Genomic DNA, 17997 nt, shown 5'->3' with positions numbered 1-17997 from the left:
CCAGCCACTCTCCAATCACTCACAACAAGGAATCCTCTCAGGGAACACAGGGACGGGTTCAGGGAATCTATATGCAGAACGTACACGCTAACAAAGGCACAGAAGGAACAAGTGCTATATACTTTGAGAGCCAAGCTACACTGACGCGAGTCACACCATGATCCTGCATGAATACCTGCCATCCCTCAGGTTAAATGCTGACAGTGCAAATGAGGCTCAGGTGTTTACTCTTCACAGGTGCGTGGGCCGAGGGCTTGAACCCGCAATGAGTCCTGCCCCTGCTGATCCACTGGGCCGTGACACATTCAGCCTGCATGAAGTCTTTTATTTTGAAAACTCCATGGTGAGGAGAAAAGTTTCTGGATGCTTCTGAAACGTGTCATTGTCTTGACTGGGTCTCTGTTATTTTGGTTTTTAAAATTTCATATTTTACTTTGAAGGGGGCCTTTTTCAAAGATTCACATTGTGATTGCACATTTTGTTTTGTTTCACCTGAGGCTGATTCTTCCCGCCTCCGTGTCTCGTGGAGTCTGCAAATGAGGCCTGCAGTCAAATAGTCACAAAACATACTTTCTACCTCTTCTTTCTAATCACCTGTAGACCCAAAGGACCCAACGAATCTCCGACTCTCGCGTTTTCCTTTTGTTTTATTCACAGTGTTCTGTTTTGTTTTTCATGGTTAACTCTGCACTTCAGCACTTTGCAGAGCACAATGGTCCACGCTCTGCACATGGCTCTCTGCTCCAGCAGCTCTCTCTCTCCTCTCCAGCCTGGCTGATACTGAAATGGGAAGGCATGATTAGATGATGCTATGAAAACCAGCCTTCCCCGGCACCACAACCTGAACCCGCTGCTCTACCCATCCCCTGCAGCCGAGCCACATCACCACTTTAATCACACTCTAGATCTTGTTTTAACATATGGCATAGAAACTGAACATTTAACAGTGTTTCCTGAAAACCCTCTGCTGTCTGATCATTTCCTGATAACATTTACATTTACAATAATTGATTACACAGCGGTGAAGAGTAGACTTTATCAAAGTAGATGTCTTTCTGAAAGTGCTGTAACTAAGTTTAAGAATATAATCCACCCACTGTTATCATCTTCAATGCCCTGTACCAACACAGAGCAGAGCAGCTATCTGAACGCTACCCCAACAGAGGTCGATTATCTTGTTAATAATTTCACCTCCTCACTACGTACGACTCTGGATACTGTAGCTCCTGTGAAAACTAAGGTCTCAGATCAGAAGTACCTGACTCCGTGGTATAATTTTCAAACACGTACCCTAAAGCATTGTGATGGCAAAATTCTAGTTTTTTTTCACAATAAGATTTAGGTGGTTAGAATTTTACATAGCCTTTTTATTTCTTAGGTGAAGGACGTATGGGTCAATATGAACTGGTGTAGCCTGCTTAACTATGTTATCTGCTGACTGTATGAAAATTCCCAGGGAGGCCGCGGGCTGTTGCTGGGAAAGCACGTATTGTAACTGAGAGGGTACAGTGAGTTGTGCTTGAGGGTATAAAAGAGGAGCTGAGACATCCCAAGGGGAGTGCTCTCCTCACTTTATAACTGTGACGTTTGATGTCTGTTTCAATTTCTGCCTGCAGTAATTAAAAAGCTTGACCACACCGTGCTGCAGACTTTATGAACAGAAAATTCCATTACAGCAGATAACTCATAAGCTGGAGAGGACATGGCATATCAGAAATTTAGTATGTCATCATTTAGCCTGGAGAAATAGTTTGCTGCTTTATAAATTAATTAACTGAATAAAATTTCATGAATTTAATAAAATTATCAAACAAATTACTCATCTAACCCCATGTCACAGATGACACACACCAATTAGTTAAACTGCAGGAATGTCTTAAAGACATAAAGACCTGGATGGCCGCTAACTTTAGCTTCTTAATTCAGATAAAACTGAGGTTATTGTACTCGGCCCTGAAAAGCTTAGAAATATGGTATCTAAGCAGATTCTTACCCTGGATGGCATTACCTTGGCCTCCAGTAACACTGTGAGGAACCTTGGAGTCATTTTTGACCAAGACATGTCCTTCAATGCACATATTAAACAAATGTGTAAGACTGCTTTCTTCCATTTGTGCAAAATCTCTAAAATTTGAAATATCCTGTCTCAGAGTGACGCTGAAAAGTCCATGCATTTAGAGAGCTCCAGTTACTCACTGGTAAAACTTCCAGCAGCAGGTCCACATTCCAACAACAGGAACATTTCAACAGCTACAACATTCTGTATCTTGAGTGTCACTCAAATGTTGGCTTTTTGTATTTTTTAAGCTTCAGGGCTTAAAAGGTTCAGGGCATTGTCAGTAAGGTCGTACATAAAGGAGAGGGTGAGGTTTGCTATAGGAAAATCTATCTGAGCCAAGGTAGGTAAGTAATGAGGTCTTTATGTACAGATATAAATGTATTTCACCCATACATCAGCAGCTATTGCACTTCTCCTATTAAAATCAACCAAGAAGAATATTTTCCTGTTTGTGAAAGAGATGAATCCTAATAAAAAGGCCTGGTTACCTTTACATAAAAATCAATGGTAGAATTTTCCTTCATTGAGCTACTTTTCACTTTCATACTTTGACTCGATTTCACAGTCTGTAAGTAAATAAGTTGCTCCAATTCATCAGCCTTCACTAGGTTATTTTTTTAAACACAATATCTGCATTCATACTTAAATGAAGAGTGTCTGTACGTCTGGCACCTCTTCAGACACCACACCTGGAAGAGTCATAGTTTCTAAATTCTAAGGCTTTTTGTCAACTTTTCGCCAATAAAGTATTAAGTTAGCCTTAAGGACCTTGGTGGATGTAAGTCAAATTTTAACACACTGTTAGCAGGACCCCACTTTACACCCCTGCAAAGTTATGTTATGCAGCTCAGATATGTCCTCCTCTGAGACTGAAGTATTTTATTGTTGGATCTTCTTAAGGTTAAGTTTTTAATGCTTAAATAGTTTTAAATACTTTGTTTAAACTTGTTCACAGTTGCTGAACAGAAAGGTTTGGAGTCTGTGGTTTTTGTCATTTGCTGATAAACATGCTGGCCACATTAGCAAAGGCACAACAATCAAGTCAAGTCAGCTTTATTTGTACAGCACGTTTAAAAGATATCAAGTGTCAACCAAAGTGCTGAACAGAGGGACAATGTAGTCTGAGTGGGTGAGAGATTTAAGAGTTTTGCTCTCAGGTTACAAAGAAAGAAACTGGTCCAGGTCATCAAAAACCCATCTATGTTTACATGTGGTGATATTGTTGGTTATCATTCATCAGGGACCAGAAAGAGAACTCTGAAAATGAATTTCTTTTGGTTTAAAAGTCATTAAAGATGTACGCTGTACAAGCATATGACCCTGAAAAATAAAGTTCAAAGAAAGCACCAAATTACCATGACATTCATTTCCATGACAAATGTATGCAAATGTCTGACTACAACTGCAATACCTCTTCTATTAACGTGTGTTAATTACACACTTTCACATTTATATATTTTATAAGTGAATGCCTCATGTAAAATCCAGTCATCCCCAACTGGTCATGTCAGATAGCCTATGTGTTTATACATCACTTTACATTTAATCAGTGGTTAATCAGTAGCAGGACAAGCACTCGATCCCTGGCTGCTCCAGTCTGAATGCTAAAATATTCTTGGGGAAGATTCTGAACCTCGAGTTGATCTTATGCGTTCCTGCTGGAACTCCTTCAGTGAACTTCTGAAAATGTATAGTTTTAAATACTTTATATAATCTTTCTTATTTTAGATAAGTGACCTATGGTAGTGGCTGAACTCGTGTTTTTAATTTCATTACATGAATGTTGTCTTTTTTTAAAAATTGAAACAACATTATTTCCGTGACCTGAAGCTGAAACTCAACACTGATTGGACAACATGTGTTGGAATTTAAAACTTAATTGTACACCTTTTTGTGATTACATTGTACTTCAGAATTTACTGTTTTCTTTTTCACCTTTATGGTGGTTTAGTAATTCCCTTCAGATGTGGCAAGAGCCCTTTTGTGAATCTACATCTTCTCGGTGGCGGCACAGATGTTGTCAGGGAGTTCCATTTTTCCTGGCTTGCTTAAAAAGTGTGGTTAGGTACACTCATCATGTGTCACGGAGTGTGGGTTCGGTTGGTTCTACATTGTTCAGTTTATTATTATTTCTCATTATGTTTGTAGGTCTGAGTTACTTTCTCAATTTAGTTCCCAATCCTGTCAAGTCTGCCTCCACTCTGTTTATCACTTATCACTTGCCCTCCATTGTGTGCTTTGTGCTTAGCTCTGCTTCCTTCCATCTAAAGGACCATTTTCACAGCATTTGTTTTATTTGTTTGTTAAGACACTCAACACTTTCTGTGAATCTTTCAAGCATAAAAAACTGAAAAACGCCAACTAGATGATTTATGCAAGCATGTTTCCACCTCCATGCTTTACTGTGAGGATGCTGTTATTTGAATCATAATCACAAATGGGGAGTTGAGTTGAAGCCACAGAGCTTGATTTTAGTTTGGTCTGACCTCGGCACTTTCTCCCACGCCTTCTCTGAATCATTTAGACGTTCGCTGACAAACTCGAGGCGGGCCTGAACATGTGCCTTCTTTAGCAGCAGTGTTTTAATACATTACAGTGTAGTGTGTTACCACTGGTGTTGTTAGTGACTGTGGTCCAAACTGCCTTCAGATCAGCCTTCAGAAAATCCTGCGTTTTCCCAGGATTTTCAAAACACTCTCGAAAACGCATACATTTGATGTGTGGACAGCGGAAACAGAGACTTTCTAAAATTATGACACATTTTAGTCATGTGATGCAGTCATGTGACCAATTAAACTAAGATAGCAGAGGGCATTATACAGCACTCTCACTCGCTTTTGCAACTTTTTACTTTCGTGTTACTCGCAGCAACAACTCCACCTCATTATTAGTCCATTTAAAAAACTCGGTGCTTTTCCTCGACATTTTGCCGCGACGTTTCAAAGAGCCGGAAAGTAAATAAACAGCAGACAGCAATGAGGCAGGTCGAATCGTCTTGCGTTTCATGCATGCGCAGGACTGGAATGCAGTGTTAGGGAGTAACGGAATACATGTACCGCCGTTACGTATTTAAAATACAAAATATGAGTAACTGTATTCCGTTACAGTTACCGTTTAAAAAGGTGGTATTCAGAATACAGTTACTTTGTTGAAATAAATGGATTACACTGCGGTACTTTCCTGTTTCATATTGTCGCGGGTCAGGACTGTTTGGGTTTTGTTTGACAGCTACGTTCTGTTGTTCCAGGCGGCAGCGTTACGGTTGCCATGGTTACAGGGCGACGCTCTCTCTCTCTGCGACTGTGTGCTTCCTGGGTGAGAGAGCGCCTTTTCGTTGTTGTTGTTGTTGTTGTTGTTGTTGTTGTGCTAAGCTAACAGGCAGAACGCTACAATCATAGCTCTAAAGAATGTAGCATCATGGGCAGTATAGTCCGTGTTGCAGGGAGAATGGACTGCCATACACGTTATGGGTCTGTGAGTGCGAGGAGGGAGAAAAAGGGGAGTGGAAAGGTACGAGTTGTCATCGAGGAAAAACGGGAGCTGGAAGCATGTAAATATAATAATAACCACTGCAGCCAAGAAGAGAGCCTGACGAGCCCAGTTGTAAGCTATTAAGACTCGACTGTACACCGTGTTCGTGTTTTCCTCCGAAAACAATAAGTTCCGTTGGAGCAGCCTTTCAACACCTCTCTCTGTCTCTCGCAAGAAAAGTTGACCCACACAACAAAGTAAAGCTATTTTTCGGCTACGAGCCTACAGGGACCCCGCCGTATTAGTCAGAGGTCCCTTTACTACAGTTCGGAGTCGCCTTCAGTAATAGTAATAAATCACACAGCAATAGTAGTAAAAAGCATGATAATATATTAAGTAATCCAAAGTATTCAGAATACGTTACTGTCATTGAGTAACGTAACGGAATACGTTACAGAATACATTTTGGGGCATGTATTCTGTATTCTGTAATGGAATACATTTTAAAAGTAACCTTCCCAACACTGCTGGAATGTAAGTGTTTTCGGCCATTTCAATGTGGACGCACAACTATGTGAAAACGACTGAAAGCGCTGGTGTGGACACAAAATGCTGTTTTCAAATCTAGCGTGGGCATAGCCTTAATCTGGCCAGCATGTCCTGGTCTGCCCCAGGGCCTCACACCCCACCCGGGAGGTGCCAGCGACGCATTCCTGCCAGATGCCTGAACCACTTTTACTGGGTCCTTTCTATGTGGAGGAGTAGAAGCTCTTCTCTGAGCCCCCTTCCAGATGGCTGAACAGCTAAACTCCTCGCTTTATCTCTACGAGAGAAGCCAGCCACACTTTGGAAGAAGTCTACTTGTGTCTAAAAGTCTTTTTCTAACACATCTCAGAGCTCCTCCCCAGTGTTGGTCAAGTTACTTGAAAAAAGTAATCAGTAACTAATTACTGATTACTTCCCCAAAAAAGTAATCCCATTACTTTACTGATTACTTATTTTCAAAAGTAATTAATTACTTAGTTACTTTTTAAAAACACGATTTACAACCTGAATAGGTGATAAAGCGATAGATCTTTCAGCCCAATTCTACTTTTTCTACATAATCCATCACACAAAATGTAATCAAATGGAAAAGACTCTTTAAAACTTGTTTTATTAGTTTTAATCTTTTAACTTTATGCATCAAGCAAAAATTTAATTATATGCAACATTCTCTGACTGGAAGAAATTTGTTTAATATTTAAACCTATTTTCCGCATATTCCAGCACATAAAATGTTTTTTTTTGTGTTTACACTCACTCTTTCAAATAGATGCAAGTAAAACACAGCAGAAAATAAATAAAGTCAAAGACTCAGCGGTCCTTTTGCTCTATTTTCACCTGTAAAGCAGGAGTAGGGTAGGCGGAGGTTTATCCTGGTGCAGGGGCCTGTTCTTCGTACCTCGCTAAGTAGGTTAGCCGGATTAGATTGTTGACGATTTCGCGTGATCCTGGATCGTTCGGTTCCCCGAAGCTCATCCGGGACTTGCTGTCATAGCAACAGAGCCGTAAGCGTAAACCTGCTCGGGAGCAGGTTTACTTTATGTAAACAGGATTAGATCGCGGCCACGCAGGTATGTCCGCTTCATTTATACGAAAGCAACAGCGATATTTTTCCACTGTTTCACCATAAATAAATATTATCAATGTAACTAAAGATAATGCAGCACTTGATCCTTTTATTGATTTCACACAGATACATACAGGTCATTTCCTAAAAAAGGGAAATGAACTATTAACATTCTATTACATGTATGTGATTATTACAGATGTAATTCATATTTCAGAGTAGTAATTGTAAATTACTTCGTGTAATCAAGATGAGAGACCACGGCTATAAAAGCGAAGGTGGATTTGGGAAGTCTGTCGCAGCCATGTCCTGTCCGTATACGCGAGCCACCCATTGCGGAAGGTGCAAGATTGATAAGGAGAGTCCTCAGAATTCAGCGTATATTGCGGGACAGACAGGATCCTTTAGCTCAGCGCGACAGTGTGCTCATAGAGAGATATCGATATTCCCGTGAGGGTATTATTTACTTAACCAACTTGTTGACGAGGGGGTGCAGGACCACCACCTGTCTTTTTTTCCTCTGCCCTTTTCTTGGTTGCTGTTATGAACAAACTAACAGAGTATTACAGGCCAGTATTACCTTGCCAAGAGACGCAAAGCAATCTAAGAGATAAATATTACCATTCTGTAGAATACTCCTGTATTCCACTTTTACTTGTTCCCATGTTCTTGTGGGTCCTGTTGTGGCTCTAATGTGAAAGGGGATATAATATAACATATTATAATATAATATAATGCCATATGATATTGGACAATATAGTGTCATATGATAGATCTACCCTACCGCCTACTGGTGTTGGCCAGAGGGGCCGATGGCGCGATATGGCAGCCTGGCTACAACCGTAGCTGCCTCCACCAGTGTGTGAATGTGGGAGTGAATGAATAGTGGTATCGTAAAGCGCTTTGGGTGCCTTGGAAAGCGCTATATAAACCCACTCCATTATTATTATTATTATTAAATTACCTACGAGTTTGATTTGTCAGCAACTTTCTGCCAGCCCTCTCTCCTTGCTTTTGCAGCCTTTGCAGTGTTCTCTTGCGTTTTAATTAAACTCTGAAACTCCTGTAATCCCTCACTCATGAGTTCTTGCTCTGCTGCCGGAAAATACCGAGCACGCCCCTTCGACATTTTCGCCGACCAATCAGCGGGTTGCCGATCAATGTTTCTACTATCGATGCGTAGCCCCTTTTACGACACCCAGTGATGTCACATTCCTGCGTCCAGCTGTAGTAATCGTCAACAGCAGGTGTGTTCGGGGAACCGGATTAGCGAGCTCACGGTTAGCGCGATGATTTGATCTTGGATGTGTCATTTGATCTTGGATGTAGTAAGCGACGTACGAAGAACGGGCCCCAGGTGTGCCGCGGTCAGTGTGTTTCTCTGTGAGTTTCCCATTACGTCGTTGCGCACTCGGAGCTTGTTTAGGGGTTTTTTTTTCGCTGTAAAAAGTTTTCTTCCCACGCACAATGCTAATGGACGCTAATGTTTTTGTCACTTTTTATGGAATCAAACTCAAAGTAAGGTCAGTACTTCCACGCTTTAAACGCTGCACGCTCATACTCTCTCCCGCACTCGATATATGATCCATTGTTGATCTGCACACAGCTGTTGTCACGAACGTCGCACTGGTTTACATTCTCGCAAAAAAAATCACGGTTTTAGTAACGCAGTAACGCAGCGTTCCTACGGTAAAGTAACGGTACTCTAATTACCGTTTTTGCAATAGTAATCCCGTACTTTACCCGTTACTTGAAAAAAGTAATCGGATTACAGTAACGTGTTACTGCCCATCTCTGCTCCTCCCACACCTGAGTTCTTTGCTTCAGCCAACATGTTCCTTGCTCGTTTCTCCTTTTTTCTAAACTGAGCACCTGATGGCTTTGAACTTTTCTTGTCCATCTTCCATTGGTTTTAATTTTGGACTCCAGTATGAACACAAATCCACCAACTTGAGGATCGCCACAACATAACCTAACAGACCTACACCTTAGTTCACAGATTCACTTTGTCTAGGGTTCTGGGATTTCACACAACCCAGGATTCAAATCATGATTACATAATGGGCTTGGATTTACAACATTATGAACCCCTTTCCACGGGTTGTGTTTGAGACATTAAATCATCAAAATATAAAATATAAATTTTAAATTGTTATTGATCCCTTTACCTCTAGTCCTAAAGTGTATATTTATTTTCTTACTCTTCTTATATATATTGTTTGTTTACTTGCACTGCTGTAACTGGAGCCTCGTCGTCTCGTCTCTCTATATACTGGACTGTATGTAGCGGAGTTGACAATAAAATTGACTTTGACTTAGGCAGCGAGCAGGCGCACCGAGGGCTCTCGCGCTCACTTTTCGCGTATAGAATTTCGATAAAACATCGGTGCAAATTATAAGTCTGTATCATAATGTCTGGTGTTTTCGTGTTTGTTGTTTTGTTTTATTTTGCGAGTTGGTTATTAGATGCTGCTCCAGCCACCAGTGAATCCCCCGCCGCCCCGCCCTCTCCTCCGTGTGCCGGTGTTGTGCCAAAAAGTGATTTCCAATGTTTCCGTGTATTTTTTATGTGTAATATCTTTACGTATGTTGGTAAATAGACTTCGGTGAACAGCGTTTACAAAGGGGTTATATATAGAATTAAAAGATTATCTGTTTTTTCAAGTATCTTTATAACTCTGTGTTATTGTACTCACATTATAACCAATCCGGTCCTTTTCCCCCACTTACAATATTTTTACTGAACTATTGTAATATTTGCTGCCATTTCTGCTGTCTTACTCTTACAAAAGACATTTTTAATGTTAATGAGATTTTTTTTTAACTGCATAAATAAAGGTTCTATAAAAGTCACCGCCAAAAACTGATTGCGGCTTCTACCTTGTTACACGAATGTTGTTTGTGGCTCAATATGACTTTGTGTCATCCATGAGGGATGCATTTGACATATGTTTCACATATTATAGGCCATCAAGTTACTTATAGCAGTTTAAATACGAGCAATCAGTTTTTGGCAAATACCGGAAATCAGTTTTTGGCAGACAATCACTTTTTGGCAGGCGCACCTCGCAAACGGAGGGCGCCGTTACTCCCAGCAAAAGGGCGATAGAAAACCAATCAGTGCCTGTACCATTCCTAATATGCGCTGGCTGATGTCGGGGCAGCATGAGAACGAGCAATTCCCCCCCTCCCCCCGATGCCCGTGATGCCGCCCCGGGCAACCGCCCGTGTCGCCCCTATGAAAAACCGCTACTACACACCTGTGTGTTCATGGCCCTAGTGGCCATTAGAGGAACTGCAGCTTTAGAAGTACGTTCACTAGTGTCCCGCCTGCTCACTCAGATATTGCCCCTGGCGTGGATTTGTTTGATGTCCTTTGGAGCAAAAGCGATGCACTAGCAGAGGAGCTCCACTCGTACTCCTTCCTCAGAGAGCTGTGACAGAGCAGTGCTACTCCAGCTTCATGCAGCAGGAGGCGCTGTATTTGACCCGAGTGAGAAGCACTCTGGAGGTATGAGGTCACCATGTTTATCCCAGAATCAGCGGCTGTGAATGTTCTTACAACCTTTTCCAGACCAGCTCTTTTCATAGACTTTCAGACTTCAGCTCCTTCTTTGACTTTTCTTGCAGGTCCTGATTCGTAATCGAGAGGAGACTGACGACATTAGGCCACTGCTGCTGGACACACTTAAACGCTACAGCAGCACAAACCAGGTGAAACCATTTTCCTGCAGCAGTCAAAAGAAAAACACACCACTGAAACAACAGATCATGCAAAATGAATTAAATTAATTGTGATTCACTCTGTCCTGTCCTTCAGAGCCTCCTGGCTTCACCTCCCCCACAGTGGCTCCATTGTCCTCTCCAACTGTACCACTCTGTGGTTTTGGAGGAGCCGGTTTATTGGTTAGTGGCTCTGTCGGCCCGGCCCTGTCTACGTTGCTTCCTGGCTCAAGAACTGCTTGAAGAGCTACTGATTTCCAGGTCCATGACTAACAGCTTCTTCTACCAGGAGTGGAGCAAAGACAGTCTGAAGGAGGTCAGACATATATATGTATGTATATATATGTGTATATATACATATGTATATACACATGTCTGACCTCCTTCAGTATGTATATGTGTATATATATATCTGACAATACTATAATATTGGCCATATTATATTTACATTACCACAGTGAGATGATTTTAGTCTCATGAACAACATTAACTAATTGTTATTTACTAACTAATCTTAAATGACTGTTCAGCACAGAAATGAAGCCCAACAATCATGTTTTACAGTCCCGTGGTCTCTGCCTCAGATACTCAACTAAAGTGATGTCATGACAACAATGAATGACCAACAAAACATTTTTCTCCTTCATTTCTGTCAAACAAAGCTGTATGTAACGTTTCTCGCGATTAGTATCATGGTTGCTAGGCAACCTGAACAGCGCGACAAAGGCTAGACCGTCCCATTTCACAGGCCTCTCACTTCCGCACTTCTCGTACTTATAGTACGCACCGTACGTAGTATGCATAGTGCGCGTCCTTCAAGCGTGCAGACCCTGAATTGGGACTCAGCCTTTGTGTATTTAAGTCGTGTCTTGTGTTGTAGTAGTTGCTGGTCCGTCTGTGTATCCACCATGCTTCATCTGTGTGTTCTCCCTGCTGTCCGTCGTCATTTACCGCTGCTCATCCTCCTTCGTGTTCAGGTCCTGGTTTGTGTTCAGTAGTTTAGTAGTCCTCAGTTTAAATAGTCTTCAGTCCCGTTTGCTGTTTCTCCATTTGCATTTTGTGTTCAATAAACCACCTCACCTTCACGAGTGCCTGCGACTTGATTCTCCTTTAATATTTCCACACGACTCACTCTACTCGCCGTGACAAGTACATGGTTGTGAAGCAGGTCATATAAAGCTTTTACTAATTTTCATATTTGGTGTGACCTTGATTGATTTTGAACTGATTTAAATTGAAGTTAAAATGCCTCGAGCTGTTATTGGTGTCTGCCATCCAGCGTTGGTCCAGTTACTTTTAAAAAAAGTAATTAGTTCCTGAGTGCTTATTACTTCTCCAAGAAAGTAATCCTGTTACTTTATTGATTACTTATTTTCAAAGGGAATTTGTTACTTACTTACTTTTTTAAAACATGATACACAACCTGGATAGGTAATAAAGCAATAGATCCTTAAGCTCAGTTCTATTTTTTCTGCATAATCCGTCATATAAAAGGTAATGAAATGAAAAAGTCTCCTTTTAAAACTTGTTTTAATCTTTTAACTTTATGCACATTGCATAAATATTAAGTTATATGCAACATTTTCCGACTGGAAGAAAATCTTTAACATTTAAACCAATTCTCTGCATATTCCAGCAAATAAAATAAAATAACTTTTATGTTTACACTCATTCTTTCAAACAGATGAGAGTAAAACACAGCAAAAAATAAAGTCAAAGATTCAGCGGCACTAAATTCTGTCACTCTTAAATCTACTGTCACATGTTTAGCAGGAGGTGGAGGTTTGCCCGGTGCCACAGAGGTCATGTCAGTGGGAGGATCTGTGTGAATTTCACATGCCCGTGGCAGTGCTTGCTCAGATTTGAAGTTTAATTTTTCTCTGTAAAAAGAAGTTTTCTTCCTACGCAGAGTGAACAGCGGATGCTAACGTTTTTGTCACTTTTTATGGAATCAAACTCAAAGTAATGTCAGTACTTCCACGCTTTAAACACTGCACGCTCATACTCTCTCCTGCACTAAGACACTCTCACAAACAAAATCACGGTTCAGTAACGCAATAATGCAGAGTTCTTACAAGAAATTAACAGTAATCTAATTACGTTTTTGCAATAGTAATCCCTTACTTTACTCGTTGCTTGAAAAAAGTAATCAGATTATGTGTCACTGCCCACCTCTGCTACCATCACACAAAATTTGGACATGATGTCTTGAAAACTGTGGACACTAGACAGACAAACAGAGCTGATTATATCCCTCGTCCTTTAGAAGGGTGAACAATGATGCAGAGAGGAAACACAGTGAGATCCTAAATGTTCCAGTTTTCCTTTTTCTTAGTGTACCATCTCTGCTTATCAACTTTTGAGCTTTTGTGTTTTGCTTTTCTTCTTGTGATGACAACAAACAGCCTTTTTTTACTCCCTCTTTCTCTCTCTGTGACACAGGTACAAAAAGGTGCTAAAGGAGAATCAGGATCATATGGATGCATTTAAAGCCATCAATATCTTCAGAGAGCACATGATGGCCCAGAAGGCTTTCTACAAGGCTCTGTAAGAACATATCAGTGCGCGTCTCTTTGTTTTCTGTTGCCTGGAGTTTCTAATGTGTGCGTCTCTGCTGCAGGGTCTGTTCATCTGAAGAAGGCAAACAATGAAGAAGTAAAGCAAGGTGGGTCAGCTTTACTGTAGAGTCGGCAAACTGTCAAATGAATTACCTTGATTATTCTTGTTTGGTTTCAAAGCTCAGCTCAGTCTTTCTGTTTTCAGCAGTTTTATGGACAAGTGCATGTTTTTTTTTGCCTGCAGACAGACGTCACTGCTGGGATGAAGGAAACAACTTTAACTCTCTTCAATCAAGAAAGCTTGATGCTGCGTACTGAGAAGCTTGGAAAGAAAAGCAACTGGACTTCTTTGTTTCACGTTTCATCTCTGAGGTGAAACATCTTCAAGAAACTCAAAGAGGTCCAGTCAGTATTCTTTTCAAGCTCTTTGGATTACCATGACCTGGATAACTGAGAACCTACACAGGCAATAACTACATTGTCAATTCTATTCTATTGAATTGCACAGAATCAGAACAACAGTCCTCTCGAGTCACTTTATTTCGTAAGGCAGACTATCTCACAGAGGTGTGCATCTGTTTACATTCTGGGTCCTTTTTCAGTATTTGTCCTCTTTTTGCATTCTGACACATTCAGGGGTGGTTTGTTGTTCTTTGAACTCTTCTCTATCCTCTTTTCTGAAATTCATGAAAAAGGGAACAAAATGTTCAGAAAGAGATATAAAATTACAGATTCACATTGATAGTTTTGGTATTATCCTACCTACAGACAGTCCTGGTAGACGTTGTCAAACCCAGTAACCTATCTCACAAATTTAAAGAACATGATCTGGGAATTAGATTCTTCAAAATGTTATGTGTTGTTTCTCCCCCCTTTGAACCAAATCTTCTGTTTTTTAATATACCTTGCCCAGGTTGTTTTTGCTAATGAGCAAACAGATTATGTATTAGATTTGAGATATGAAACATTTAATAAAAACACTGTAAAATGTTTAAGTTAAAACACAGTAATTTAGAAGGGAAAAATGTGAAGCATGAGAAAAGATAAAATCTGTTATAAAATCTGTTATGGGTTAAAGCATGTAAACCTATTCTAACAGAAACCCTAAATAAATAAAATAAAAATAAAACCCTCAAATAAAATAAAACCCTCAAATTCTAAATTTGTGCAAAGCGTTGTGTTGCCATTTTAATCCAAAGGGAGAAAAACCATTGAAACTCTTTATTCATGTGTGTTTATGTTTAAAGAACCCTGCATCGTAATAACAGACCATTTCAAACGGCTGTCTTTGTCTCCCCCTGCAGGCTTAAATAGGACATTGCACCCTTTTAAAGATCTGTGCAAAGTAATTGAGTACTACTATTAGTACTACACTTATCCAACTTTACTACTACCTTACATTATTACCAATGCTACTATTTAGGAATACTGTCATTGCTTTCATTTCTAATACTGCTACTGCTTCTACTCTACATTTGCAAAAATGTTTGAGCAAACACAGACAAAAGAGGACACGAAAGAAACAACTTTGAATCTCTTCAAGAGTATTCAAGACTGTTAAATTTGATGCATATTTTTAGTTTGAACTGCAACCTATGAATTAAATTTTATTTTTTCTGATATCTGTATGTCAAATTTTCTACTTGACTCAAAATTTGGAGTTCGGTATCTCGAATTTTCAACTTAACTATAACTAAACAATAACTAAAGTTGAAAATAAGCTGAAAGTTCATCATACTAACATTGTATTTTGAGATAACTTTCAACCTAACTCTGCCTGATGTTTTAATATATTCACAATGTTGTTGTTTTTTGTTTTGTTTTGTTTTTATCATCGATGTGATCAGGTCCTGGCCTAACATTTTTTATTTAGGGTTATAGAATTTGAAACATCAAGCAGGTGTTACAGAACACCAGAGGATTATCGCCGTTCTCTACTGTAGGGAAATACTCGATAGCTAATTAGCATTCTGCGTCAAAGATTCTGTTGGCAATAACATAGTGTGATTTAGAATACAATTATTTGGCAATAGCTACTTGCAGCACTGGCTGTTAAAGCGGTTTAAAAATGGACAAACCCTGGATATTTGCGTGAACTTGCTTAATATTAAACGCAGAAGTCAGGGTTTTTCTATTGGATGAAAGGCTTACGTTAAGAGACAAGCTAGCATTACCTAACATTGAATAGAAAAAACACAATTTAGGGTTAGATTACCTAAATTAAATTATCCTTTTTGCTAATGTTGATCATACTTTCCACTGATGGACATATTCCAGTTAGGGCAGATGAGCTTCATTAGATGAAGCTGTTTTTCTTCAAGCTAATCATTACAATTTGGATGTGGTTGAGGCAGAATAGTGGCAATGGCCTTTACTGATTTCTATATCTACTTCACTTCATGCAATACTAACATTAAACCATTGTACTGTCATAGCAAAGATTGAAAAAGAACATTGTGAATACCTTATTATTAATAACATAAGATAACTTTGACATAATTGCTCTGTTTGAACCAGTTATTTGCAACTGTTTACTTAAAGCGGAAGCCTTAGTTATACGTATTGAATATGATACATACGACAACAAAAATAAAATGTATTCATGGCCATTTTGTAACGTTATTGCGATAGGGCCCCCTTCTGATGTTTTTACGTAATTTGAAGATGTCAGAGACATTACATTACATTAGGGACCCCAAGCAAATGTTATTTCCATGGGCATCCTTTGTTGGTGTGTGGTGTCTATTTAAAGTTTCATACTAAGTAGTATTAATACAACCATCAACAACCAAGTATGGTGCAATGAATGTTTGTATAAGTTTCTTGTGAGACATCGTGTACACATTGCTCAAGAGTTGTCACTGAACGTGATAGAACTACAGGTCGTAAGGGGAAAATCTGCGTTCCCCGACTGGTTAGCGACTAGTTTATGGAGGTTGCTCGCTGTCCCAGGGCGAAAGTGATAGCTAAGAGGCTGCTGCACCAAAAACTTCATGGCTATGGTGACATGGTTTTCTGTGTTTGGATGGAAGATGGTAACTTGCTTGCAAAACTAACTACAAGCCAAGTGGTAGAAAACTAGAAAAGTTAACTACCGCAAGATGGTGACGTGAGCTGTCGCAGTGGTCCGCGGGCTGCACAATTTAGCAGCTTTCTTTTTTATTTTGAGTATTTTTATTTCACGTCTCCTCTGATTAGCAAGAGCACATGTGTAGTACAGTAAAACTGAACAGCTCATGGTTCTAGACCACACAAACCTGCACACTTTCTACGACAATGACTGGGACTCAATCCCCCCTGATATCTGAAGGAATACGGACTCCAACTTCACCATACAACCGCTGAAGTGGCACAGGCAATGGAGGCATAGGAAACAGAAGATGGGGAAGAGAGCGGGGCTAAGAGCTAAGCTAAGTGCTAACCCACACAGACCTGCTATTCCGAGTCTCTTCCTCATCAACTCACAGTCACTAAACAACAAGATGGATGAGCTACAACTGCGGACTGCCTCACGTTGTTTGGATTACTGTGCTATGATCACAGCAGAGACTTGGCTGGACTCTTTTACCCCAGACACTGCAATTGAGCTAGCGGGCCCCACTACATTCAGACCGGACAGGAGAGTGTAACAACAACAAAGACTGGTAAAGTGTTCCTGAACCAGAAGCCATGGCTCAACAGCGAGGTGCGAGCTCTACTAAGAGCATGGGACAGTGCCTTCAAATCAGTAGACCAACAAGTCTACAAAGAGGCACGCCAATCTCTGCTTAAAGCGCATAACAGAAGCCAAGCGCAAATACAAACAATGCACTTTAACACAAACAACTTCAAAAACATGTGGCAGGGGATCAAGACACTTACTGGCTACAAAGACAGTCACATACAAACAAACTCCATGGACATCACCTTACCTGACACCCTAAACCAGTTCTTCACCCGCTTTGACCAACAAAACAGGGACACCATCACCTATCCTGCTGTTTCAGAGAGGGACAAGGCCCCCATCCAGCTGGAGCAGCATCAGCTCAGAGCCGCACTGCGCAGAGTCAACGCGAGGAAGGCAGCTGGTCCAGACAGTGTGGCAGAAAGAGTGCTTAAAGCATGTGCAGACCAACCAGCAGAGGTTTTCACCACCATCTTGAACCTCTCACTGTTAGTCTGTGGTACCATCCTGCTTTAAGTCAACTACCATCGTTCCAGTGCCCAAGAAGAGCTGCTTGAATGACTACCGTCCAGTTGCTTTAACATCCGTAATTGCTAAATGTTTTGAGAAACTCATCATGTTGTACATCAAAGCTGTCATCCCTGCAAACCTCGATCCATACTAATTTGCAAACAAGGCAAACAGGTCGACAGAGGACGCCATGATAACAGCTCTTCACACAACCCTCACACATCTGGACAGTAGTAACATTTATGTGAGAATGCTGTTTTTTGACTTCAGCTCTGCCTTCAATATAGTTCAACCCCACAAACTGATTAATAAAGTAAGCTACTTAGGACTCAGTAGCTCACTGTGCACCTGGATATTGGACTTCCGGAGCGATAGACCCCAGAACATCAGGATGGGAGAG

General features: G+C 40.5%; 1 protein-coding gene across 1 annotated transcript; it reads left to right on the top strand.

Annotated features, from left to right (window-relative positions):
• The first annotated feature begins 265 nt into the window (after positions 1–265).
• teni.1 (thiaminase I, tandem duplicate 1) lies at positions 266–15008 on the top strand. The gene is given in 8 exon segments (XM_085439025.1): positions 266–343; positions 10433–10577; positions 10580–10653; positions 10773–10856; positions 10963–11126; positions 13308–13412; positions 13486–13530; positions 13668–15008. Coding segments are annotated over 7 exon segments (681 nt in total). The 3' UTR covers positions 13517–13530; positions 13668–15008.
• The last annotated feature ends 2989 nt before the right edge of the window (positions 15009–17997 follow it).

This window comes from Copadichromis virginalis, linkage group LG3 (genome assembly GCF_057382275.1).
Source record: "Copadichromis virginalis isolate Kocher_CV1m ecotype Utaka linkage group LG3, C_Virginalis_male_GT1.1, whole genome shotgun sequence".
Taxonomy (NCBI): domain Eukaryota; kingdom Metazoa; phylum Chordata; class Actinopteri; order Cichliformes; family Cichlidae; genus Copadichromis; species Copadichromis virginalis.
The sequence above is the reverse complement of the archived record's forward strand: the minus strand, read 5'-3'. Positions and strand labels throughout refer to the sequence as shown.